We start from the raw sequence: 25,914 nt of genomic DNA on the forward strand, positions 1-25,914 counted from the left end.
CTGTCATTACTCGGGCATGCTGTCACAGCTGTGCAGTCTGCACACTGCACACCTGCAGGGGGCACCCTTCACATAGACGTCAGTGAGAACAGCACCTTGAGGGTGCAGTATGGTGGCCCTGGCACTGGAAGCACTGATCTGCACCATCCACCCTCTGTCCCTGCCCAGACCAAGTGCCAGATCACCAAGGGATGACCACACAGGGCCGTCAGATCCCAAAACCAAGAGCCAGTACAATTCTCAAGTGAAGGGATCATCTCCACCTCCTGGATCTGACTGAGAGGCAGTGTGGGAAGTGGTTAAGGCCCCGGTCTCTGGAGGGTTCTAGTCCTAGCCTACTTCATGTTCCCCAATGTGTCACTTGTGGCAGCCATAAGAGAAGATGCAGCCACTTCCCTCCCTGCTCAGCTCTGAGAAGGAGCCGAGTCATCTTACCTGGGAGGGACCTGACTCTTGTCCCCACCTGCCTCTGCTTTGCCTGGTGATCTTTCTTCTCCCAGGCTCCAGGGCCCTGGGGAGTGCACAGGGGGGTGAACCTCCAACTAGAAGTGCAGGCAAAGCCTCTGTTCTCAGCAGCATTGAGGACACCTCCAGGATATTAGTAAACTGTCTTCCTTGCCTCCTTTTGTCTTGGAAAAGGTTTAAATGGGATGCCGGAAAATGTGAGCCTCATTTCTCCATCAGCCCAGAAGAAGGCTATATCACTGCAGGCATGGAGGTTTCTTTCGAAGTGGTCTACCATCCCACCGAGGTGGGCAAGGAGAGTCTCTATAAAAACTTACTCTGCTTCATCCAGGGAGGCAATCCTCTGAGCCTAACCCTCTCTGGAGTCTGCGTGGGACCACCTGCAATAAAAGAGGTCAGTAGATGCTGCCCAGGGACGGGCCAGGGGCCAGAGTGGGCCCAGCAAGCACCACAAGTGAACTCAGCCAGGCCTTCTAGAAACAATTGGCTCTGTTTAAACAGTCCTCAGTTCCCACATCAAACATTCAGACCTGCTCTTTCCCACCACAGGGCCTTTGCCTGTGCTATTCCCACTGCTGGAGTCTTCATTTTCCCCACTTCATTTAGTTAATTCCTATTCATTCTTCAGCTCTCAACTCAAGCATTATATTCTCAAGATAGCTTTAATTGACAGCTCTGGCTAGATCAAATTCTTTTATAAGCTCCGTGAGTAAAGAATGAATACCTTTGTCCCTCTCTATCGTTAAAAACATAGTAATGGCCTTGGGTTAACCCTCTGCTAGCCCTGTTCCTAGAAACCTAACAGCACATTCTCAACTGTGATCCTGGCAACATTGCTTATGGTAAAAATGACACATCATCTCCATCTCTGTAATTTTGTTATTTCAAGAATGTTATGGGTGTCGGCCCTGTGGCCAAGTGGTTAAGTCCACACGCTCCACCTCAGCAGCCCAGGGTTTTGCGAGTTCAGATGCTGGGCGTGGACATAGCACCACTCACTAGGCCATGCTGAGGTGGCGCCCCACATAGCACAACCAGAGGCACTCACAACTACAATATACAACTATATACTGGGAGGCTCTGGGGATAAGAAGAAGAAGGAAAAAAAGATTGGCAATCGATGTTAGCTCAGGTGCCAATCTTTAAAAAAAACGAATGTATGTAAATGGAGTCATGCAGTATGCTATGAACATGTATGGACAAGTCTTGGCAAGAACATATGCTTTCGTTTTCTTGGGTAGATACCTAGGAGTGGAATGGCTGGGTCATGGAGTAGGTATATGTTTACCTTTTTAAGAACCTACCAAACTGTTTTCCAAAGTGGTTGTCTCATGTCACATTCCCACCAGCAATGTCTGACATTTCCACTTGTGTCACATCCTTGCTGACACTTGATATGGTCAGCTTTTTTAATTTTAGACATTCTAATAGATATGTAGTGGTATCTCACTGTGGTTTTCAATTTGCATTCCCCTAATGACTAATGATGCTGAGCCTCTTTTCAAGTACTCGTCTGCCATCTAGATATCTTCTTTGTTGAAGTGTCTGTTTAATTGGGTTGTTTGTTTTCTTATTACTGACTTTTGAGAGCTCTTTATGTATTTAAGACACAAGTTTTACATTTATATCTTCAATCTATTTAGAGTTAATTTTCACATGTAGTGCAAGATATGGATCAAAATTTATTTTTGTGTGTGTGTGTATGGATGTCCAGTTGTTCCAGCACCATTTGTTGAAAAAATTATCCTTTCTCCACTAAATTGCGTTTGCACCTTGGTCAAAAACCAATTGATCGTGTATGCGTGGGTCTATCGCTGAACTCTATCCTTGTTCATTGATCTATTTGACTCTCTTTACATCCATACCACGCTGTCCACGTTGCTAAATTCAATGGCCAGTTCTCACCCTTCATCTTACTTGACCTGTCGATAGCACTTAACACCCTGAACAAGTCACTCCTCCTTCAAGCACGTCCTTCACATGGCTTCCAGGATACCACCACTCCCAGTTTTCCTCCTATTTCATCAGCTGCTCTTTCTCATCTCCTTTTCTGATTCTTCTTAACTTTGGAGTGTGCCTCGGGAATTAGTCCTTAAATTCCTTCTTTTCTCTAAGTACACTTACTTCTTGATGATCTCATCCAGTTTCTTGGCCTTTAAGAAAACATTACTATACTGACAATTCCCAAATATGTATCTCCAGCACGAACCTTTCCGTTGAACTTCAGATCTGTAAAGTCCACTGCCTGCGTGAGGTGCCCATTTTCTTCCAGGTGGTGAATTTCACCTGCCAGGTGCGCTCCAAGCACACGCAGACCATCCTGCTTTCGAACCGCACCAACCAGACCTGGAATCTGCACCCCGTCTTTGAGGGCGAGCACTGGGAGGGGCCTGAGTTCATCACGCTGGAGCCCCATCAGCAAAACAAGCCCTATGAGATTACCTACAAGCCCCGCACTATGAACTTGGAGAACCGCAAGCATCAGGTAGGCTGAGCTCCCACCCCCCATAAGTTTCCTGGCATGGTGGGAGGGAGGGCTTGTGTGAGCAAGGTTAGGAGACAGAGTTTGAGAGCTTAGAGAATGTTAGAGCAAGAGGGGACCCCCTAAATCATGTGGAACAATGGAGAAGCATGCCAGTTATCAAGCCCAAAGCTTGCCTTTTTGTCCGTATGTTTCATGTATAGGCGGATCTCTTGGAACCGGGGGCTCAGTTCTGAAATGGAGTCCTGGACTGAGCATCAAGCAATTAATATTTAGCTTAATTGTACAAATATATAGTTACTGTAATACAAATCAAAAAAGAAAAGAAGCCACAATCTTCCACCCTAAAGAAAAATGAAGTTTTCTTCTCTCTTCACCACCAATCCTTATTCACATAGAGCCATAGCTGCCATCATAACATACCCAATTTTGCATCCTGTTTATTTTCACTTTACGTTATATCCTGAGCTTTTTTCTGTTTAATTATGTGGTCTTCGTGGTAATGATTTTTTAAGGATTGCCTAATATTTCATTGAATGAGAGTTCCATAATTTATTTCACACTCCCCAGTTGTTGAATGTTTATCTCCAAATTTTCATCAATGGTTCTAATATGTATGTGTATGTATATATGAAACTTTTTTCCTCTGGAGGGATTTTTCTTCAGTAAGTTCCCTGGGGTGGGATTCCTGGTTCAAATACATATGAACATTTTTATGACTCTTGAAACGTATTACCAAGCTGCTTTCCTAAAGTGTTACACTTATTTGCAAAGCCTCTGTTAATTCTGTGTCACTCCTGAGAGGTACCTAAAAAAACGACCCTCTGTGTCATTCTGACCATATTTCTTCTTCTCCTTAGGGCACCCTCTTCTTCCCCCTCCCAGATGGCACTGGCTGGCTATATGCCCTGCATGGGACTTCTGAGCTCCCCAAAGCCGTGGCCAATATTTTCCGTGAAGTGCCCTGTAAGACGCCCTACACTGAGCTCCTGCCAATCGCCAACTGGCTGAACAAGCCCCAGAGGTGAGTGAGTGGGGCAAGGGGTCAGGGTGGGGGAGACAGAGGGAAGACTTCCATTGTCTAGTCTGACCCTTCCCCTGGTCAGGGCCTCTAGAGGACACTGGGGGGCTAAAATAGTGAGAGACGAAGTTCCTTGATGTGGTCATGCATTGCCTGAACTCTAAGACTCCAGAAAGATTCTCCTGTTGAGAGCTATCTATGAATGGCTGATTACTTGTAAATCTCCTAGAACAGTGCCTGGCACAAAATAAGTACTCAATCAATATTAGCTGTTATTCCTATAATCAAAACTATCATCATGGTTGTTATTATTGAGTGCTCTGTCTTATCACCTAAGCTACTGGCCAGAGAAGGACGCCCCTGTATCTTGCATTTGCAGTAAGAGTAAAGTAGAATGTAAGGACTAGAGGAGCTTGAGGACAACCCGTCTTGCCCCCTCCTTTTACAGAGAAAGAGCCAAAGCCTGGGAGAAGAGGTATAACTTAGTGAAAGCTCCTTGCTTGGCATAGTGAATAAAGGCCCAGACCTAAGTTTCTATCCTAGCTCAACCAATAACGATTCATGTTACCTGAGCATGTTATCTTTCTTCTCTTGGCCTCTATTTCCTTATTAGTTAGATGGAGATGATAATGATATCCACCTCCTACAGACCTGATGAGGTTTAAATGCCTGTAATACATGCAGAGCACTGACTCAGTACTTAGCACATAATAGGTGGTCAATAAATGGTAGTTACTGTCATTGACAGACTAGAACCATGGACCCATGTTCTTTCCATAAAATCAAGAGTAGAGCTAGCACCTTTCCTTCTTTCATGCGGGCAAACAATCTCATTTTCTCTAACCTCTCTTCTTGTACTCCTGTGCTCCCCCAGATTCCGGGTCATTGTGGAAATGTTGAAACCAGAGAAGCCAGACCTAAGTGTCACCTTGAAGGGTCTTGATTACATTGATGTACTGTCTGGCTCCAAGAAAGACTACAAGCTGAATTTCTTTTCCCACAAGGAAGGACTATACACTGCAAAGGTATCCACATGTTAAAGGCACTGCCTTGGAACTCTGAAGTTTTGACCCCTAGGTTGACAATCCTGGTGTTAGGGAGTGAAGATGCCCTCCCACAGCCTGTCTTTATCTTGCTGGGCTGACCATTTAGAGTGACCTGGCAAAAGCATTCAGGATTCCCAGCCTCTTTAAGATGAGACCAGATTGCAAGGCCAACCAGCCATCAAATAGGCCCATGTCAAGACTCAAAAGCAGCAGAATCATGAAAATCCTTAAGCAGTAGGTAACACTGAACCAGCAAACGCCAGACCACAATAATGAAAGATGCCATTTTCCGCTGTTTATAGAGCGTCCAGCACTCAACATACACAGCTAGTAACATCAGGGCCAGGATTCCACTCAGAGCCATCTACTCCAAGACACCACAGGGTCTTTCATACATGAGCTGTTTCTCCTAATTTATTCATTAGTTCAACAAGTATCTATTGAGCACGTATGCCATATACTATACTAAGTTCTGGTAACACAGCAATAATCAAAAATAGGCACAGTATCTGTTCTCATGGAACACACAGTCTGGTGAAGGGAGATGGACATTAATCAAATAATTGCACTATCAATGTATAATTCCAGCATGAGATAAGTGCTTTGAAGAAAAGGAGCATATATGGCTCAGTAGCCCACAGGAGAGGTCAGGGTTGAAGATCTCATATGGGAATGACCCATTTACAGATAGTATTTGAAGTTATGATGGAGGATGGAATCAATTAGGGAAAGATTTTAAAGTGAAGAAAAACCCCAAGAATCTTGGAACACATCTCCCCACTCCAGAGGAGATACTGGCAAAACCCACCCCACAGAGTGTCATCTCCTCTCCTGCAATCACTGGGATAGCCCACTCCACTCAGATCGCATTCACAGACAGACTAACAGAGAACCTTAAAACCAAGGAATCATGAAACATCTGAAGAAAACAAAAAGCCACCACAAAATAGAATATCAGTTCAACAAATAAGAATCCCTGAGATGAAAGAGCTATTATAGCAAACAGAAGATTTTTATTGACTATTAATAATATCTCGATGGAATAAAGGAAGATAATCATACCCATGAAATAAGAACAGGCCATTGTGGAAGAGAATCAATTAGAGACCCTGAAAATGAAAAAATAGACTATTTGGATAGAAAACCATAGACGAAGGCTGAATAGTGTAGTGGACTCCGAGGAAGAGATTATTAGTAAGCTAGAAGATAGAGCTGAGTAATAGCACCAGACTCTAGCACATAAGCACAAAGAAATGACAAGAATGAAAGGAAATAATAACAAGTGTTGGTGAGGGTGTAGAGAAATCTGATCCCTCATACACTGCTAGTGGGAGTGTAAAGGGTGCAGCTGCTTTGGAAGACAGTGCGGCAATTCCTCAAATGGTTAAGCATAGGGTTACCGTATGATTCAGTAATTTCATTCCTAGATATATCCAAGACAAATGAAAACACATGTCCACACAAAAACCTGTACATAAATGTCCATAGCAGCATTATTCATAAGAGCCAAAAAATGGAAACAACCGGAATGTCCATCAACTGGCGAATGGGTAAATACAGTGGAATATTATTTGGCAATATAAAAAGATGGAAATAAAGTACTGACACATGCAATACATGGATGAACCTTGAAAACATTATGCTAAGTGAACAAAGCCACTCATGCAAGGCCACATATTGTACAATTTCACGTATATGAAATGTCCGGAATAGGCAAGTCTATAGAAACAGAAAGTAGATTAGTGGTGCCTAGGGCTAGAGGGGAGGGACTAAGAGGATATAGAGAATGATTCTTAATGGGTAGAGAGTTTCTTTTGGGGGTGATGAAAAGCTTCTAAAACGGATTGAGGTGATGGTTGCACCACTTTGTGAATATGCTAAAAAACACTACATTGTACACTTTAAATGGGTGAATTATGTAGTATGTGAATTGTATCTCAATAAACCTGTTGCAAAAAAAAGAATGAAAGGCAGTATGAGACATAAAATATAAATCAAGAAGTTCTAATATCTATCTAATAACAGCTCTTGAAATAGAAACACAAGATAATAGAAGGCAGAGAGTATTCTACAAAATAATTGAAGAAAAATTTCCAGGGCTATTTGAGATAGACTGAGTGTTCTCATTGAAAGGACCCATTAAGTTGCCAAACAGGGTGAATGAAAAAAAAGACTCACATCTAAATACATGAGAACAAAATTGCAGAAAACTAGGATAAAAGAGAAAGTCCTAAGTGATTCTAGAGAAAATAAAAGGCAATAATAATCATGATAACATGAGATTTCTCGTGGCAACACTGAATACAAGAAGCAACGGAGTAAACTACTCAAACTATTTAGTCAGAATGATTTTAAATCTAGAACTCTTTCTCCAGACAAAACTATATGAGGGCAAAATAGACATTTTTAAATATGCAAGGATTCAAAGTAACCCAGCCATATACACAGTCCCTGTCTGAAAGAAGTACAAAATTAAAAGTTTTTGTATTAGCAAAATTTTAAAAGTAAGTAAATGAATCTAAGAGGAAAGTACAAGAATGCAATGAACAAATAATCAAAATTAAATTGATAGGTACTTTCAAATAATTACTGAAAAGCAATCTGAAATAAATATTTCATATGACCTCGATATAGGAAATAGCAAGGGGAGGAATAAAATAAGGCAATGAAAAAAATTTTCTCATTCAGTTGGAAGCAAATGGGGAAATAAGACATGTTTTCTCATTCACACAGAAGGGTAGGGAGAGAATAGAGTTACTAATAAACTGTACATATGAACAGAAAAATGTAAGTAAACATATGTATTAAAATGTAAGTGTAAAGACTTTTGAGTAAAAATGACAGTGAACCCAGATGACAGAATCTCTTTACAGTAATATGTATTAAAACTAACAATAACAACAAAAAAGTTTTTTAAAAATCAAAAGCACTTCTGCTTCTGGTTATGATGGAGAAACTAGACCTCCCACCATAAAGAACCATAAAACTGGACAAAATCTCTGAGGCAAGTCTTCTCAGGCATTGGACAACAGGCAGCACAATACTACAATCCATCAGAGAGAAGGAAAACTTATGAGATGAGTCCCCATGATTGGCTCTGTACCTGGGGATGATTTCCTGACTGCAGTGCAGTGGCTTAGAGTTTGAGCAAAGCACAGTAGCCCCAGTGAACTGAGGAGGCAGAAATTAGAGTTTGGTGCAGTTGAAATAGCTGGTCTCTACAGCGTAGGGCACCAGAGAGGAGGGAGCAGTGCATGGAAGGGGAGGAAACAAGAACCTGTATGAGCATTCCCCTCAAAGTCCTTGGCTGAGGGTTGGACTGCACAAGCACAGGGTGAGACTACATGAGACTTACCAGAGAGCAGCTGCTTTGAGGTTGATAAAGGAACAAAAGTACAATACATTAATCAGCGCCAGGGAACATTGGAGGTCTGGCCCAGCCAGAATGGAGAGATTGTGTTGACATCTCATTAACATCCTAGGAATCCAGCTGAAATACCAGAAAGCCCAGAAGAAAGACCCTTAAGATAAGACCTTCTGTGTACCAGCCCTTAAAAAGCCTAAAACTAAGCACCTACATGGTCCACAGGCAGGACAAAATTTGAAGATTGAATCCCACCAAGTTGCAAGGTCTTGAGAAACACCTTGAGCTTTCCACAAATGTGCTCTAACAAAATTTAAAATCATTCCTACAAAAGGCTAAGGTGGTAAATCAGTGATTGAACTGCCTTCTAGAATAAAATCAGCACTCTTGAGGAAGATAACAGAATCCAGAATCTCTACAATGACCATTAAAAGTGTCCAGAACACAAACAAAAATTACTAGACTTGTGAAGAAGCAGGAAGAGGTGATCCATAGTCAGGAAAAAAGCAGTCAATGAAAACTGACTCCAAGAAGGGCCAGATGTTGGATTCAGCAGACAAAGACTTCAAAGCAGCTTTTATAAACATGTTCAAGAACTAAAAGAAAACTGTGCCTGTGCACATCATAGTAAAACTGCTAAAACTCAATAATAAAGAGAAAAGCTTAAAACAACCAGAGAAAAAATCTGCTATATAAACGACAACAACAAAAATGTCCACTCACTTGTCTTCAGAAATAATAAAAGCCATCTGCAAAGTGCTGAAAGAAAAAGAAACTACCAACCTAGAATTCTTTATTCACTGAAAATATCCTTTAAAATTGAGGGTCAAATAGACATTTTCAGAAAAAAAGAACATGAGAGAATTCATTGCCAGCAGACTTGCATTACTGCATAACATGCTAATAGGTTCTCTTCAGACTGAAGGGAAATGATACCAGATGGAAACCTGGGTCTACTGGAAGGAAAGAGAAGCATTAAAAATGATAACTAAGGGGCCGGCCCAGTGGCATAGTGGTTAACTTCGGCGCATTCTGCTTCAGCAGCCTGGGGTTCTCAGGTTCAGATCCCAGGCATGAACCTACACCATTCATCGAGCCATGCTGTGATGGCAACCCACATACAAGACAGAGGAAGATTGGCACAGATGTTAGCTCAGGGCCAGTCTTCCTCACCAAAAGCAAAGGCAAATAAGTAGGTAAATATAAAAATATATTTTTTTTATTCTTAGAAGTTTATTTAAAAGACAACTGAGAATTTATAGCAAATACAATACTGTAAAGTGGATGTTCATATGTGTGTAGATGTAAAAGATATGACAATGAAAACACAAAAGATGGGGTGGAATTATACATCAGGAAGGTTATGACATTTGTGAAGTGGGAAATAAGAGGCAGGAAGCATAAAAGCTCAGTTGTAAAGGGGGAATTGATAAAATACTGACTAAATAGATTTTGGTAAGTTAAAAATTCATGTTGTCAGCTCTAGAGAAACGACTACAAATCTTTTAAAAATATAGCTAAGAAGCCAGTAGAGGAAATAAGATACTATTCCAAAAGATTACATATTGATCCGCAAGAAGGCAGGAAAGTAGCAACAGAGTACTGAAAAACTAAAAGGGACAAATGGAAAAGAACTAGCAAGAAGGCAGACTTCAACCCAAACATATAAATAATATTTTAAATGTAAAAGACTAAACACTCCCATTAAAAGACAGAGGGTGTCAGAAGCACTCTAAAGCTAAAGACAGGAGGAGGTTGAAAGCAAAAAGCTAGATATGTACAGAACTATTACTGCCTAATAATGATAAGATAAACAACCCAAAGTATTAAAAAAGGCAGAAGACTTGAACAGACTCTACTTCACAGAAGTAGATATGTGATGACCAATAAGCACAGAAGAAGATGCTCGACGTCATTGGTCAGCTGGGAAAAGAACTTACTAAGGTGAGCAGCTTATCAACAACTCAGCTTCAGGGTGAGGGGACAATATGTTGCAGTCACACGTGAGAGCTCTGGAGTCAGACCAACCTGGGTTCAAATTCTGGTTCTGACACTTCTCTGCATGTGACCTTGGGCAAGATACTTAACGTTGCTAAGTTTCAGTTTCCTCATCTTTAAAAAAAAAAAAGATGGTCAGAGAAATAGTAATGTTGCCTACAAATTGTGTGAATTAAGTAAGTACCTATAGTACCTGGCATACTGTAATCATTCATTAAGGGTTAGATACCATTATCATCATCATCATCATCATCATCATCAACTTTTCCAGCAGCAACAGGAATAGCAGTGAAGCCCCCTACAACATGAACCTCTTGAGGTCTTACTTGTTCTCTAGGGCCAGTCAGCTGTCCCCAGTGGGGACACCATCACCTTCAGCACTAGACTGTGCTGCTCTAGCCTCTTCTAACACAAACCCAGCCTATTTAATAATCGCTTACCGGAGGGGAGCCAGAGCAGAATACCTGAAGAGAAAGGCTGGCTGGTAGAGTTTCAGATGGGCTGGGAGGCCCGTGTCAGCCTGGCACCTGGACTTCATGTACCCAGGCATGGCTGAGGGAGAGAGGGAGCTCCTGTAGACGGCAGAGGACCTCGGCTAACCCCTCTACTCTGCCCTGCTTCCTCCCGCTCTCCCTGTGACCTCAGGTGATCTTCCGAAACGAGGTGACCAGCGAGTTCTTATTCTTCACGGTGAGTTTCAGGGTCATCCCCTCAGGCGCCATCAAAACCATCGAGATGGTGAGCCCCGTCCGGCAGAGCACGTCAGCCTCCATCAAGGTGGAGAACCCTCTGCCCTACTTGGTGACCTTCTCCACGGAATGCAGGGTGCCCGACATCAGCCTGCCCTCCCAGTTTGTGGTGCCTGCCAACTCCGAGGTACAGTCCTGACTGCAGGGGCCCCCTGAGATCTGGGATAGAGGCCCTGCCTACGGGTCCTCTGGATCCACATTCTGTGTCCCTGAGGTTGGGCCAGGCCTGGCGCTGGTCGGGAAGGCAGGGGACAAAGGATCAGTCACACTCCTGTTCTCTCCTTTCCTCTACTGCCCAAGTCCACACGTAAACTAGGGGCATGGAAGAGCTTTGGTTCAGATGCGTAAAAGGGACTTATTTATAACGCTTGTCTCTATTATGTGTTTGTTTGCCTTGTTCAAAGTTAAAATATTTTTCTTGTTTTTCCTAATTGTAAAAGTAACAGAATACATTTGGTGAAAAGGAAAGCAAGGTACATAATAGTGTATCAAGTGTACAACACACTCACACACACTGACATACACATGCTCGTTTATACCTAGACCACTTCAGGAAGGATGCACAAGAAACCTCTGACTGGTTGAGAGGACACGGCCTGGAATTACACACTGATGGGAAGATAAATTTCCTTTTCATCAGTTAATTGCTCCAACCTCTCACTGTCCACATTCCGTCCAAATCGCATCAGTTTCCCAGCTTCAGCCTGTCCGGCCTGCACTCCCACTCCATACGTATAAACGTGTTTGTTCAAACAAACTATTATGAAATAAGTATCTGTATAACCAAGACCCAGGCCAAGAAATAAAAAACTGCCACAACGCCAGAGACCTCTCTCTCCAGTCACCACACCCTCCCTCCCTCCCCTCTAAATGTTACCAGTATCCGTATTTTATAATAGCATTTCTTGCTTTTAAGCAATATAGTTTAGATTTGCCTGTTTTTGAACTTTGTGATAAAGAAATACTCCTCTATACATTCTTTAATGTTTTATTTCTTTTGCTCAATATTGTGTATTGTGACAGTCATCTGTGCTGTTGCATGCAGCTACGGTTCCTTCATCTTCACTGCTATTGAATATCCCGTCATATGACTATACACAAGTTTAATATCCACTCTCCTGTGGCCAGACATTTGTGTTGGTTTTGGCGTTTGGCTATCATGAGAAACGCTGCCATGGATCTTTTTGCACAAGTTCCCTCCTGTTGTACACGTGCATATGTTTCTCCACGGCGTACACCTAGGGGTAGAATCATGGGTCATAGGGTGTGCATGCCTTCATTGGCCAGTCAGTAGATGATTGCCAATCAGTAATGAGAGTTCACCAACCCTTGGGATTGTCAGATTTTTTAAAGTTTACCAATCTGATAAACTCCTGATAAACTGACAATTCCTTGAGATCTCCATTTCCCTTTTACAAACAGATCGATTTCAGCTGGGTAACAGTCTGTGTAAGAGATTTGCCTCTCTTTTCAGGAGTGGGAATGGACCACAATTTCCCTTCCCACACTCTTCGTCCAGTTGGGGTGTCGGTTTGCTTGTCATACAAAAAGAGTCGGGGATTTTCTCTCTTTCTCAATACTGTGAACGAGTTTATAAAAGATTGAAATTATGTCTTCCTTGGACTCCCAGATGAAGCCACTGAGACCTGGTGTTTCCCTTGTGGGAAGACTGTCTATTGCTGACTTAATTCCTTTAATGGGTTATTGAACTATTTAGATTTTCTGTTTCTTCTTGAGTCCGTAATAAGATCATGTCCATTTCACCCATACAGTTAAAATATTGGTATAACATTGTTGATATCCTCTTATTACCTTTTTTATGAGATGCCCCCTTTTTCATTTCTAATATTGGTTATTGTGCCTTTTTGCTTGATCCATCTTGCTAGAGGTTTCTCAACATTATTTTTTTCAAAAAGCATCTTTTGTCCTTGTTGGTACTCTCTATTGAATGGTTGCTTTCTAGGTGCTTAATGTCTGCTCTTTATTATTTCTTTCCTTCTGCTTCCTTTGGGTTACTAGCACTTCATCTAATTTCTAAGATGAATGCTCAGTGCATTAACCTCTAGTCTTCTTTATTTTCTATGATATACATTTAAGATTATAAATCTCCATCTAACTACTGCGTTAGCTGCAGCCCACAAATTTTTATATGCAGTATTTTTTCTCATTAAGTTCAAAACTGTTCTGATTTTCATTATTATTAATTCTTCTTTTTCAATTCATGGGTTATTTGAAGTTTCTTAATTTCCAAATGTGGGTTTTTCTGGTTATCACTTTTTAAATTATTTTGTGGTCAGAGCATATATCCCAGATTATTTCAGTCTCTAGAATTTGTTTACACTTGCTTTATGACCAAATATATGGTCTTTTTTTAAAAATCCTCTTATCTATTTTTGAAAAGAATGTGTTTGCCATTTGGATGTACAGTTTTCTACATCCTTACAGTTATTTTTGTCTGCTTGTTTGGTCAGTTTTAAGAGAGTATGCTAGAGTATTGTACTATGATTGTGGATTTGTCTGTTTATCCTTGTAGTGCTTTATATACTTTGAAGCTAGTTGCTAGTTAAATAAAAATTATAATATCTTTCTGGTGACTTGAAACTCTTTCCAATATGAAGTCATCTTCTTTGTCTCAAGTAATGCTTTTCCCTTAAAGTCTATTTTGTCTAATATTAATACCGCTTTCTTTTGGTTAATATTTGCATGGTATGTTTTTTTTTAAATCAACATATTTTCAACCTTTCTGTATCCTTATAATTTAAATTTGCCTCTTATAAACAGATGAGATGCATTTCATTTTTTAATCCAGTCTAGCAATCCTTACTTTTCACCAGAGCATTTACATCATTTATATTTAATGTAAATAGTAATATTTATCTTTATGTGTTACCCTGTGCTTTCTCTTCATCTTATCTGTTCTGTTTCTTTCTCTTAGTTTTGTAGAGATCTCTTCCTGCCATGTCTTCCTTGTCTATAGCAATATTATTCTGCTCACTATACACTTTGCTACCCCTTTTCTGTTGCTCATGTGAAGTTTTTCCATGCTCTTAGAAGGAAAAGCTGGTCCAGGATATCTTTCATAGCTTCATATATCCAAGGTTCTCTCTTCTGTAATTACTACGAATTTTTTTTAATACAACTTTATACTTTTAATATTTGTTTTCCCTTTTCTCCTCTCCACTTTAATCTAAGCTTTATTTTTCCTTTGGCTTTAGTATCTCAGTTATGGTCAAATAGCTTCTACTCTCAGAGGTTTCTCTCGGTCCAGGGTTTTGTCTTAGAAGGCAGTTTCAGTAACTTGGTTTTGAGCATTCAAATGACATTAGAGTCAGCCAGGACTCTAGTCATCTCAAGGCTTGACTAGAGCTGGATAAACTGCTTCCAAACTCACTCATGTGTTTGTTGGAAAGGCCTTAGTTCCTTGCTGCCTGTTGGCCAGAGGCCTCAGTTCCTCACCATGTGAGCTTCCCCCAGAGCTGCTTTCAACAAGGCAGCTCACTCCCTCTACAGTGAGAGATCTAAGAGAAACTGAGACAGCAGCGGAGAAAGAGGGCGAGTAAGACAGAATTCACAGTCTTTTTCCACATAATCTCAGAAGTGACATGCCATCCCTTTTGCCATATACTAGTGGTCACACAGACCAACTCTGGTTCAGTGCGGGAGAGGACTACACAAGGGTGTGACTACTAGGAGGCGGGGATTACTGGAGGCCATCCTGGAGCCTGTCTATCATAGGAAGACTTCAAATCTTTACAATCTTGAGATTTCCAATCCATGAGCAAATCTCCATTTATTTAAGTTGTCTTTAATTTTTCTCAATAACATTTTTTGGTTTTCTATGTTGAGGCCTTACTCTTTGTTAGATTTACTTCTAGGTTTTACATATTTTAATGCTATTGTAAAAGGCATCTTTTTAAGATTGCATTGTCTATTTGTTACAAGCATGTAGAAATCTAATTGATTTTTGAATATTGACTTTGTGCCCAATCTTATAAAATTCATTTATTAATAATAATTTTAATTATAGATTCTTAAATTTTCTAAATGTACAATCATATCATCTGTAAATAATTACCATTTCATTTCTTCCTTTTTAAACTTTTTCCTGAATTTCCTTTTCCCATCTTCTAGGGCTATCTAGGACCTCCAGAACAACATTGACTAGAAAGACAATAGAAGCATCCTTGTCTTTTTCCTGATCTTGAAGGAAACGCTTTCAAAGTTTCACCATTTATTATGATGTTTGTTTCAGGTTTCTTATAGATACCCTTTATCAGATTACAGATATCCCCTTCTATTCCTAGTTTGCTGAGAGCTTTTTTAAAACACCATGAACCAATGCTGAGTTTTATCACGTGCTTTTACTGCATCTACTGAGATGTTCATATGATTGTTCTCCTTTTAATTTGTCTGTGTGGCAACTGATTGGCTTTTCTAATGTTAAACCAACTTTTCATTCATGGAATAAATGCAACTTAGTCATGTAGTGTTCTCTTTTTTACATATTGCTGGATTCAGTTGGATAACATTTTTATTAGGTAATTTGTGTCTATGTTCAGGAGGGAAACTGGCATCCAACTTTCCTTTCTCCTATTAGCCCTGTTGCATTTTGTTATCAAGATTATGCTGGTTGAGGTGGGTTCCTTCTTCTTCTTTTCTCTGGAAGAATTTGTGGAATACTAGATTGTCTGGTAGGACTTACAAGTAAAGCCTAATGATCTTGGAATTTCATTAAGAGAAAATTTTTTACTATTGATTAAATTTCTTTAATGGTTATAGGACTATATAGGGTTTTTTTAATCTTCTTGTCTGTTTTTGTAAGTTACATTTGTTTATACATTTGTCCATTTTCAACTAAATTTTTTAAATTGGTAAAATCATTAAATTTATATACTATATTCTTTTCTATTAAACATCTACAACTTTTAATGATATCCTCTTTTTATTCTGTTTTCAATAAGAACTAGTGGTTTTTTTTTTAAAGAAACAATACCTACTCATGGTAAAAAAAAAAAAAAAAAAACACAAAATTTTAACTATACAAAAGTATATGAAATAAAATTAAAAGTTCCCACAATCCCATTTCTCCCACCCTAAGACAACAACTACTGGTAACAATTTGATATATATCCTTGCTGTCTCTTTTCTATATATACATAGACATATTCTTCTCCATAAAAATAAACTCATACTTTTTATACATTTCTGGAACCTCCTTTTTTCCACTGACAATATCATCAATACCTTTCATTCTAATGCTTATAGCTCTGTCTCTTCCTGTTTAATGGCCACATAATATTCCACTGAAGTGGGTAAACTGTAATTTATTTAACCAATCTCTTACTGCTAATGCATTGAATTGTTTCCCTTGTTTTGCTATTATAAGCAATACTCTTTCATTCTTGTTTTGTTTTGCTATGGCTGGTAACAGAGGAAGGAAAAAGTACCCCCTAAATGGAGGGAGAACCCAGGAAGCTGCTCTGAAGTTGGCTATGAGCAGAGAAAGAGCCGCCAGCCTTCAGCCCTCCTGCTGACAGCACCCCCCCCCCCCCCCGCCATCTCCATATGTGTTGCTCAAGAGAGGATCCAGCTCCTGTTTTTTAGATTCAAGGAGATTCCAGATATAGAAGTACCTGGACTAGGGAAAGCTAGAAGGGGTCCAAGGGCAGGAAAGTGAGCTAGTTTGGACAGAGGTTCCCTAGGCTCAAAAGCAGTGTGAGCATTTGCTTGTGAAGCACCATTTCTGCCACCAGCCTGCTCCGAGGTCACTGGGTGGTAGGGGCTGGGTCAGACTTTCAGCACCACAGCAGCCTCTGTCTTCTCTTGCAGGGCACATTCTCATTTGAATTCCAGCCCCTGAAAGCTGGAGAAACCTTGGGGAGACTAACACTGCACAACAGCGATTTGGGTTACTACCAGTATGAGCTCAATTTGAAGGCCACACCAGCACTGCCAGAAAAGCCCGTCTACTTCCAGGCTGTTCTTGGCGGTGGCCAGAGCATCTTTGCCAAGTTCACCAATTATACCCGGCAGAGGACAGAATACTACTGCAGGGTGAGCAGCCCCTGCCCCACCCTTCGCCCTTCCCTTGCCAGAAGTCTGGGCTCAAAAATAATGGGAGGAAGACACAGAGGGTGCAGAAGTGTGAAACTCAGAGAGAGTGAGGAGCTTCATCTCTGGAAACTCCCACTAGAAATAAATAGCACCAGGCCTGGGTTCTTCCTTACAGACTTTCTATCTTAACAAGCTGTGCTGGGGGTGGGGAGAGTTTTGCTTCCCCAACATCTCAGTCATCAATACAGGGAGACAGTAGAGCTCAGTGGTCATGAGTGTAGGCTGTGGAACTAGGGTTTGACTCCTGCCTTCACCACTTACTCTTCGTATGAATAATTTACTAAAGCTCTCTAAGCTTAGCTATAAATGGCAATAATACTCCGACCTCACAGGATTACTGTGAGGATTTTAAAATATGTATAAAAGACCGTTTTCATAGAGCCTGGCCCATAATATGTTACCTATTATATCAGTTGGAATATAGGTTTAACTACTGAAACCCAAAATAACAACAAAATAGAAGTTTATTCCTCTGTCGAATAACACTGTGGGCATAAGCAGTTTGGGTTGGAATGGCGGCTCCATGACATCAGGCCCCCAGACTCCTTCAGTCCTGATGCTCTTCCCTCGTTGGAGAGTTGCTTTGGTCCACAGGCACCAAAATGGCTTACCGCGACATCCATGTTCCAGCCAACTACAAGGGGAAAAGCAGGGAGCTGCATATATCACTTCCACTCACACTGCACTGAACAAAACTTCATAGGACCACACCTGGCAGCAAGGGGAGTTAGGAGGTGCAGCCTTCACACTGGGTGGCCATGTGCCCAGTTAACGTCAGGGGTCCTGTGCTATAGTCAAGAAGCATAGGATCTTGGTCAGTCATATCAATCAGGAGAAGCTAGGTTATGCTGTAGTAACAAACAGCCCCAATATCTCAGTGGCTTAAAACAACAAAGATTTGTCTCTCGTTTATGCTGTCTGTCCAGTGAGGTTCAGCAGGGAACTCTGCTTGTCACAGCCACTCAAGGACCCAGGCTGAAAGGCAACCACTATCTCAAATGTTTCCAGTCATAGTACCAGAGGGGTAAGAAGACCCTGAGGGGTCTTACACTGGCAAGGAAAGGCTCTAGTGTGGAAGTGACACCTTTCACTTCTGCTCGCAACTAATTGTCCAGAACTGGTCCCACCCATCCACGAGGAGCCAGAATTTTCAGTCTTCCCTGTGCACAGAAGGGAAGAAGAAGGGGTTATGGGGGAACAGCACCAGTGACTGCCATACCAACATAATCCAGCTGTGTGTCTTCAGGCAGGTTATTAACATCTCTTGATCTCAGTTTCTTTGTAGTAAAATAGGGATAATAGGAATATCTGCTCTTCAGGGGAGTTAATAAGGGCATGGCTTTTGTATCACCTGCCTGGCCTCACACAGACACAAGTTGCCTGATGTCTGAGAGTGGAGGGGCTCGGGGTGGACCTGAGCGTCTGGTATGCTCTTCAGGATCCTGTGTGAGCCGAGTGCCTTTGTTTCCCTTTCAGACCGACTCTCCAGACTTCCACACGGAAAAGGTCATTAACGCAGCCCCAGGGGCTCAGGGAGGCACCGAAGTCAGTGTGGAAGTCTATTTTGAGCCCAGCCACCTGGGTGAGACCAAGGGCCTCCTGATCCTGTCATCACTTACAGGCGGGGAGTATACCATCCCCCTCTTTGGAACAGCTCTGCCCCCCAAGCCTCAAGGTCCCTATATGATCCGAGCTGGGTACAACATAGTCATTCCCTTCAAGAATGTTTTCTACCAGCCCGTCACCTTCTCCTACATCGTGGAGAACCCGGCCTTCTCAGTTCGTGCCCTGGACTCCGTGCGGCCCAAGAAGGTCAATAACATCACAGTCTCCTTTGAAGGAAACCCGTCAGGCAGCAAAACACCCATCACCAGCAAGCTGATTGTGGTCTGCCCTCCCGGCGAAGGCAGAGAAACAGGAATTAAGTGGGTTTATTATCTGAAGGGGATCACCCCTTAGTAGCACTCAGGGTCAGCTGCATCAACAAAAAGCCATCTCCTCAGCCTTAATATCTATATCATTCTAGCCTGGCGAAGAGTAGAGAAAATAAACAGAACTCTAAAGGTACTGTCTTATCCTCTAATTCAATTATAGAGGCACTTATTTCCATATTATATGTATTTGAAACATATATGTCATATTAAACATGGTAATACACAAAACAGCTGTATTTTACTTCGCAAGGGCGAGTCTCTGGATTTCCTTAACATGTTCCCCAAGCTCAAGTACTATGTAAGAATCCCCATTTTTAATAAGATGACTCAAGCATCACACTCATGACCTTCTATCCTACAGCACTTGGCGGTGCATGACACTGGGGCACCACAATTTCCTCTTAAAAATCCATAATGGCTTAAAGAGCCCCTAGACATGGCTCTATTTTGAAGTGATATCTTATTCTCCTTTCACATAAAAGCCAAGTAAGTCAGTATTTTCAAAGCGATGAACAGATAACATCAGGGCAGTCATTGCAGGGACACGGGCTGGGGATGTTCCCTTGTCTCCGAATCCCATGTCTGTTCCCCACAGCAAGTTCTCACTGAAGGCCAGATCCTGGAGAAATGCTAATGGAGACCCCAGCCCTCCACTCCACCCCCCCAGCCCTGTGCACAGCAATCTGCCTGTAGAGCAGTGATTCTCGGACCACTTGCACATCAGAATCACCTAATTATGGTCCAGAACCCTCCTCCCCAAACTCTGATTTAATTGGTCTGGGGAGGGACCCTGGGCGTCATTTTTTAAAATTTGTACAGCAGAGTTGAGAACCAGTGTCACAGATCAAACACCTGCCTGGCCATTAATACTGCAGCTGAGTCAGGAACATTCTCCAGGGAGAGGACCACGTCCCAATTTGATATGCTGAAACTGCAGCCATTTTGTGTGCACGTGGAAGGTGATGTTTTAAGTCAGTGCCTTTCTTCCGAGGGAAAGCAGTACATCCAAGGAGGAGGATGATGTCTGCCTCAGCCGAGATTCTTCCCCTCGGTCCTGCAGTGTATATTAATAGGACCACCTACTGTTGGCACCACCTGTTGAAATAAAGATGGTTAAAGCCTGGCCCTGGAGTGGATTTGCTTCTCCACACACACATCTTTGCCGGAGAGTCCCCCTGCCTCCACCTCCTTCTCCCTACTCATCCCCTACAGCCTACCTGCAAGAGAGGGAGGAGGCATGAAAGAAGATGGCCATCTGGGAATGAATGGTCCAAAGGAGTGGTTCTCAAAAATGGTCCCTGGACCAGTAGCATCAGCTTCACCTGGGAATTTATTAAAAATGCAAATTCTCTGGGCCCATCCCAGACCTATTGAGTCAGAAACGCCGGAGGTGTGGCCCAGCAACCTGTGTTTCAGTGAGCTATTGGAGGTGTTTTTTAATGGAAACAGACTCTTCCACTACTTTTGTACGTCTCCCCAACCCTCAGCCCAGTACACTTTACAAACAGCTAGTACCAAATGAAGCTTTTCCTAAAGTATTTGCAGACTTAAATTTAACAAATTCAATTTTGTAACCACCAAAGACACTGCTAGTGGGCATAAAGACAAAGAACTATGACAGATTTTCCCACAGGTTAGATGAGAAAGGATGCACTAAGCAACAATCTGAGAGGAGGCGGAGATCAACAAGCACATGCTATGACCGCACATACACAGTCTGACGACACCAGTGGTTCTCAAATTTTCGGATGTACCAGAATCACTTGGAGGGTCGCTAAACCACAGATTGCGGGCCACACCCTCAGAGGGTCTGATTTAGTGGGTCTGGGTGGGCTCCAGAATTTGCACTTCTGCCAAGTTCCCGGTAATGCTGTTGCTGCTGGTCTGAGGATCACATCGTGAGCAGCACAGCTCTGAAGCCTTGAGTCTCCTCACATCAGCAGCACCTGGGAACTTGCTAGCAATGCAGGATCTCAGACCAGGCCCCAGACCCACTGAATCTGAGTCTGCATTTTAATGCCATCTCCAGGGGATTCGCGTGCACAATTGCTGTTGAGAGCGTGGCATTAAAGGCCACTAACAGAACTTGACACCCTGGAATCCACAGCCCTAACGCTCTCCTCAGAGCCCTAGAGAGGAGTCTCTGCTTACGGCCTCCCCAAAATGTCCCTCCTCCCACCCAGTCACAGGAGGCATAGCTGGGGGTAGGGAAGCAATTCTTCAAAAGGGGCTCCTTTTCAACAGTTTTAAACTCAGTATGATAATGGTTGTTGGCAACTGAAGAAAAGATGGACGAAAGCTGGCTAAAAGCCAGCAGCCAGAGCATGGTGAGACTCGGAGACCCCTCTAACTGGGACAGTCAGCATTTTGATATGTTCTCTTGACGATGGAGGGCTCCCAGCCACTACCCCAGACACTGGCTGCTATAGAAACTGGCCACTTCCTAGTGTCACTGCGGGAAAAATGGTGCCTTCAGGTGGCCAGGAGCAACTCCCCCTCCCCCTTATCCCTGCTCCAGCTCCCCAAGCCACTGAGTCTAGGGCTCAAAGCCTTGCAGGCCCCCAAGCAGAGCGAGGAGGCAGTCCCTTCTCCCTGGGACCATCGCCCAGCTCAGACTTCGCCCAGCACGAACCCCCTTGCAGGATGACCTGAGATGGGGTACGTCTCTACCCTTCAGGTTGTTCTCATGCTTCCTTGGCCTCAGAAAGACAATAACAAAGTCATTTCATATTGGCAAATTTGGAACGGCAAAATAGCTCAACAGAGGGCTGAAGAGGCTTGGTGACACAAACTAGTGGAAGTTACATCTCAAAGAATGCATTCTCAACAAAGCAGACCAGAAGACTTCCTACTGGGGGTTCTTCAGAAAACATCCGGGCCACCAGGCGGCACAACTCCAGGGAGCGCTGTGCACAGAATACTACATGAATGGGACCCCCTGATGCTGCTCAACACAAAGGCCCTGGTGAGTGTAGCATCTTAAGTCTAACCAGTTCTTTGGGAAGACACGCCTTAGGTCAGAGATGACGATTTTGTGACACCATGAGGGCCTGCCACATCTCAAGAAATCCCAAGTGTGGGATTTCCCAAGCCTCTTACACCCTCAACCATGTTGTCCTGAAACTCCCACAAAATTACATTGCTGTTGGATAAACCGTTACATACAGTTCAAGATTTGGGTACAATTTCTTACAGTGTCACCAGCATCCTCTTGCTACAATATCTGCAAGTTATGTAATAACAACCAGGCATTACACAGATACAGATGAGTTACAGCTCTGAAATGATGGCGAGTGTGCAAGCAGGCGTATCAGTCATCCACTAGTCTAGAAGAGTCTGAGCATGGCAGGCCTGGCCAGGGCTGGCCACCAGGGTCGGAGGAGAAGTGAGCATGTAGATATGGCAATGGGGGCCCTTGGGCTTTATTCTCAGCACCACTGCCAGTCCACTTATGCATAAATATCCTTAGTTAGTTGGCATTTTCCAAGATATCAGAGAAAAGCAACCACTTCTTTCCAGGAACTTCTAAACTAAAGGTAGGACATTAAGTAAGAAACTGGTTTCTTAGCAACCTAGTCCAGAATGTGATTTCAGGAGAAAAAGAGTTCGTTCTGGTAAAAAATATTTCTTTACGGTTTCAATTATTAAAAACTGTATCACATTACAACCCTTGGGAAATTTAGTTTGCCTTTAAGAAAAAGTCAAACCAAACAGCAAAAGTAACAGATGGAATGTTACATAAGATACGGGTCCAGGGGAAATGAATACACACAGGAGAAACAGAGCCAAATGATTTCCATTGATTTGTGTTCATTGTTTTGCATCAACCATCGTCAAAATCCTAGACATAAACTTTGTAAGACATTTGGAAATGGCCTTACCAGTGCTACTTGGTCTCAAGGTAAGAGGAAGAAACTATTAAGCAATACATTTTCTCTTGAGATAAATCTATATTGGGGGCAGTTTTCAGATTGTTGGTGAACTCACCTTCATTCATTGGATTGTGTTGGCAAAGGTTTAAAAGCTGTGAAAATCCCATCATTAAAGGAAAGCACATTTTTCATGGATTTTTCTAGACACAGTTTCTCGATGGCTTACTGAGTTTTGGGCTAGCTCTTGTATTTGTTTTCTGTGACTGCATAACAAATTGCCACAGACCTAGCAGCTTAAAACAGCACAAATTTCTTATCTCAGTTTCCATGGGTCAGGAGTCCAGAATAGACTGACCTAGGTTCTTGGCTCATGATCCCACAGGCTGAAATCAAGATGCCAGCCAGCTGCATCCTCATCTGGAGACTCAACTGGGGAAAAATCCACTTCCAATCTCTCTCAGTGTGTTGACATAATTCATTTCCTTGCAGCCAAATGACTGAAGTCCCCATTTTCTTGGCAACTGACAACAGGAGACCACTCTAGCAACTAGAGACCACTCTAAGGCGCTTGCCATGTGGCCCATCATAGACAGTTCACTGTTGTTACTGTTTACTCTTCAAGGCCAGCAGGAGAATCTCTCTCCCACTTCAAATCTCTTTTAACCTCTTTTAAAGCCTCACCTGATTAGGTCAGACCCACTCAGGATAATCTCCCTTTTTATCAACTCAAAGTCAGCTAATTAGGGACCTTAATTACATCTGCAAAATCTCTTATGTTATATAACATAATAATTGTTAAGAGTGACAGCCTATCATATTTACAAGTCTTGTTGACACTCAAGGGGAGGGGTTTTACAGGCATGTATCCAAAGGGGTAGGAATCTCAGAGGCCATCTTAGAATTCAGCCCACCATAGCCTCTCACTCGCTGTGTCCCATAGGTTCTGATCTATGGATTGGGGATAATACTCCATTTTTAAGAATGTTGTCAGTTTTACATGTGTACTTTTCATTCATTAGAGAAAACTACCGCCACATGTTATGTTCATATTTCATACTCATCGGGCTCCACTGTGGTCTAGCCCGTGTCCCAAGTCCCTGTCCACTGTGGAAGCTTATGATAAGGAACTCTGATGCAGCTCCCCGTTACTGCATCCATAAAGTGCTTTTTAAAATTTTACCATATAACTTCAGTATCTGTTCAACCATCTAGTGTGGTTGAAAGCACTTAGAGGGGCTGCTTTATAGTGGATCCACCTGGAGACCTGCACTCAGCAGATTTGGGGCTCGCGCTCTCTGTAACCCAGCCCTCCAAGAGATCAGAGCATGGTAAACACATACCGAGTTCCAAATGATGGGGTAACAGCCACTGTTGGCACCTGAGATCCTAGGTGGTAGACAGGTAGTACTGTTTTTAATTGAGAATTTATTTTAATATGTTTTAGAAAAATATATAACTATTCAAACCCATGATTTTAGGGCATAAGCACGGCTAAAGTAGGAATTGAAGTTTTTTTGTTAGTTGATTTGAGAAAAATATCTTTAAAATAGTACAAGTGGCTAGGACATGGCGAAAATCGTGATAGTATTACTCCGATTTAGGAAACACTGGCATATTCGAAACTGGTGACGAAGTGGTGAACTAGTGAGTTCAGTAAGTATTGAATAAATTATGCCAAGTGAGTCAAAGCTCCATGAGCCCCTTCTTTCTCACCAGCGTCTACAGAAGCCCACAACTCGCCAAACCCACCACCAGCGGGCAGTCGAGGGTCTGGGATACACGCCCCACAAAACAAGTCTCAAACCACTCAGGCTACGCGGAGCGGAAGGCGGGAGTGTGAGGGGAGGAGGTGGGGCCTGGCGGGGGCGTGGCCAATCCACCTGAGGCCGGCGTGCGGGGGCGCGGCTGGCGAGGGGCGGGTCCTCGCGGCGGAAGGCGGAAGCTGCTGCAGCGTCACGTGACCTGAGTAACATGGCCGCTGCTCCTTAAGCACGGCGGGTGCTGGGCGGGAGCGGGTCGCGTGAGCCGTTAGGCGGCTTGGGGCAGGCGTGCGGTGACGGAGTCCGGGTCCGGGTTCCGAGGCGGCGCGCGGCGGCGGAGCGAGCCAGTCGGGCCCGGAGTGGCGTGGTCCATGAGCCGGCGCCGGAGGAAGCGCAGAGCCGCAGACTCCCCTGGCCCCAGCGCGGCCCGGGCAGCTGCGGGCTGAGGAGTCGCGGGGCTCCGGTGGGCGCCCCGAGCTGCCACCATGAACCCCGAGAAAGACTTCGCGCCGCTCACGCCCAACATCGTGCGCGCCCTCAATGACAAGCTCTACGAAAAGCGGAAGGTGGCAGCGCTGGAGATTGAGAAGTAAGAGCCGCCGTCACCCGGGGTTGGGCTTGGGGAGCAGAGCTGGGACCCCGCCCTGGCTATGCGAGGGTCCTCCACCCCGGGGGAACTCCTCACGCCTTTCCAGACAGTGTTGCTTCTCCAGGTTTCAGGCCCTTAGCGCAACGCTTGAGAGCAAGAGATTGGGAGTCCCAGCTTTGCTTCTAACTGACCGTGTGCCTTGGGCCAATTTCTTTAACCTCCTGGTGCTCCAAAGGGTTGCTGTGAGAATGAAGTGACATAATGTGTGTATAGTGTAGGGCTGCCGTGAGAATAAAGCGACATAATGCATGTTTAGCCCTTAACACAGTGCCTGGCACATGCTGCGTCCTCGTTGTGGTCTCCATCAAAAGTAGCAAATCAGAGAGTGGACTCTGATGGAAGGGAAGTGGACAGCTTGAGAATTTGCTAATGTTGTTGACCTGCCTCACTTCTTGCCCCAGCTTCTGAGAGGTGAAAGGGACTGTTAGGTGACCCAGTGGAGAAATCAGATTTGAAACCT

The 25,914-nt window shown here is 43.1% G+C and overlaps 2 protein-coding genes across 6 annotated transcripts in view; both read left to right on the forward strand.

The window, feature by feature from the left end:
• Positions 1-20,296, forward strand: part of HYDIN (HYDIN axonemal central pair apparatus protein) — a 335,558-nt gene extending 315,262 nt beyond the window's left edge. For all 3 annotated transcript variants that reach the window (XM_070612302.1, XM_070612303.1, XM_070612304.1), the window contains 7 exons: positions 640-859; positions 2,738-2,950; positions 3,808-3,971; positions 4,843-4,993; positions 11,022-11,252; positions 16,955-17,179; positions 18,716-20,296. In XM_070612302.1, coding sequence (XP_070468403.1) covers positions 640-859; positions 2,738-2,950; positions 3,808-3,971; positions 4,843-4,993; positions 11,022-11,252; positions 16,955-17,179; positions 18,716-19,198 — 1,687 coding nt within the window. In that variant the 3' untranslated portion in view covers positions 19,199-20,296. The remainder of the gene's footprint in view (positions 1-639; positions 860-2,737; positions 2,951-3,807; positions 3,972-4,842; positions 4,994-11,021; positions 11,253-16,954; positions 17,180-18,715) is intronic.
• A 4,650-nt stretch (positions 20,297-24,946) lies between these two features.
• VAC14 (VAC14 component of PIKFYVE complex) overlaps positions 24,947-25,914 on the forward strand; it is a 104,413-nt gene continuing 103,445 nt past the window's right edge. The window contains exon 1 of one of the 3 annotated variants that reach the window (XM_070612310.1): positions 24,947-25,394. In XM_070612310.1, the coding sequence (XP_070468411.1) occupies positions 25,291-25,394 (104 nt within the window). In that variant the 5' untranslated portion in view covers positions 24,947-25,290. The remainder of the gene's footprint in view (positions 25,395-25,914) is intronic. The other 2 variants (XM_070612311.1, XM_070612309.1) reach the window with 2 other exon arrangements.

Source organism: Equus przewalskii, chromosome 3 (assembly GCF_037783145.1).
Source record: "Equus przewalskii isolate Varuska chromosome 3, EquPr2, whole genome shotgun sequence".
In the NCBI taxonomy this organism is placed as follows: domain Eukaryota; kingdom Metazoa; phylum Chordata; class Mammalia; order Perissodactyla; family Equidae; genus Equus; species Equus przewalskii.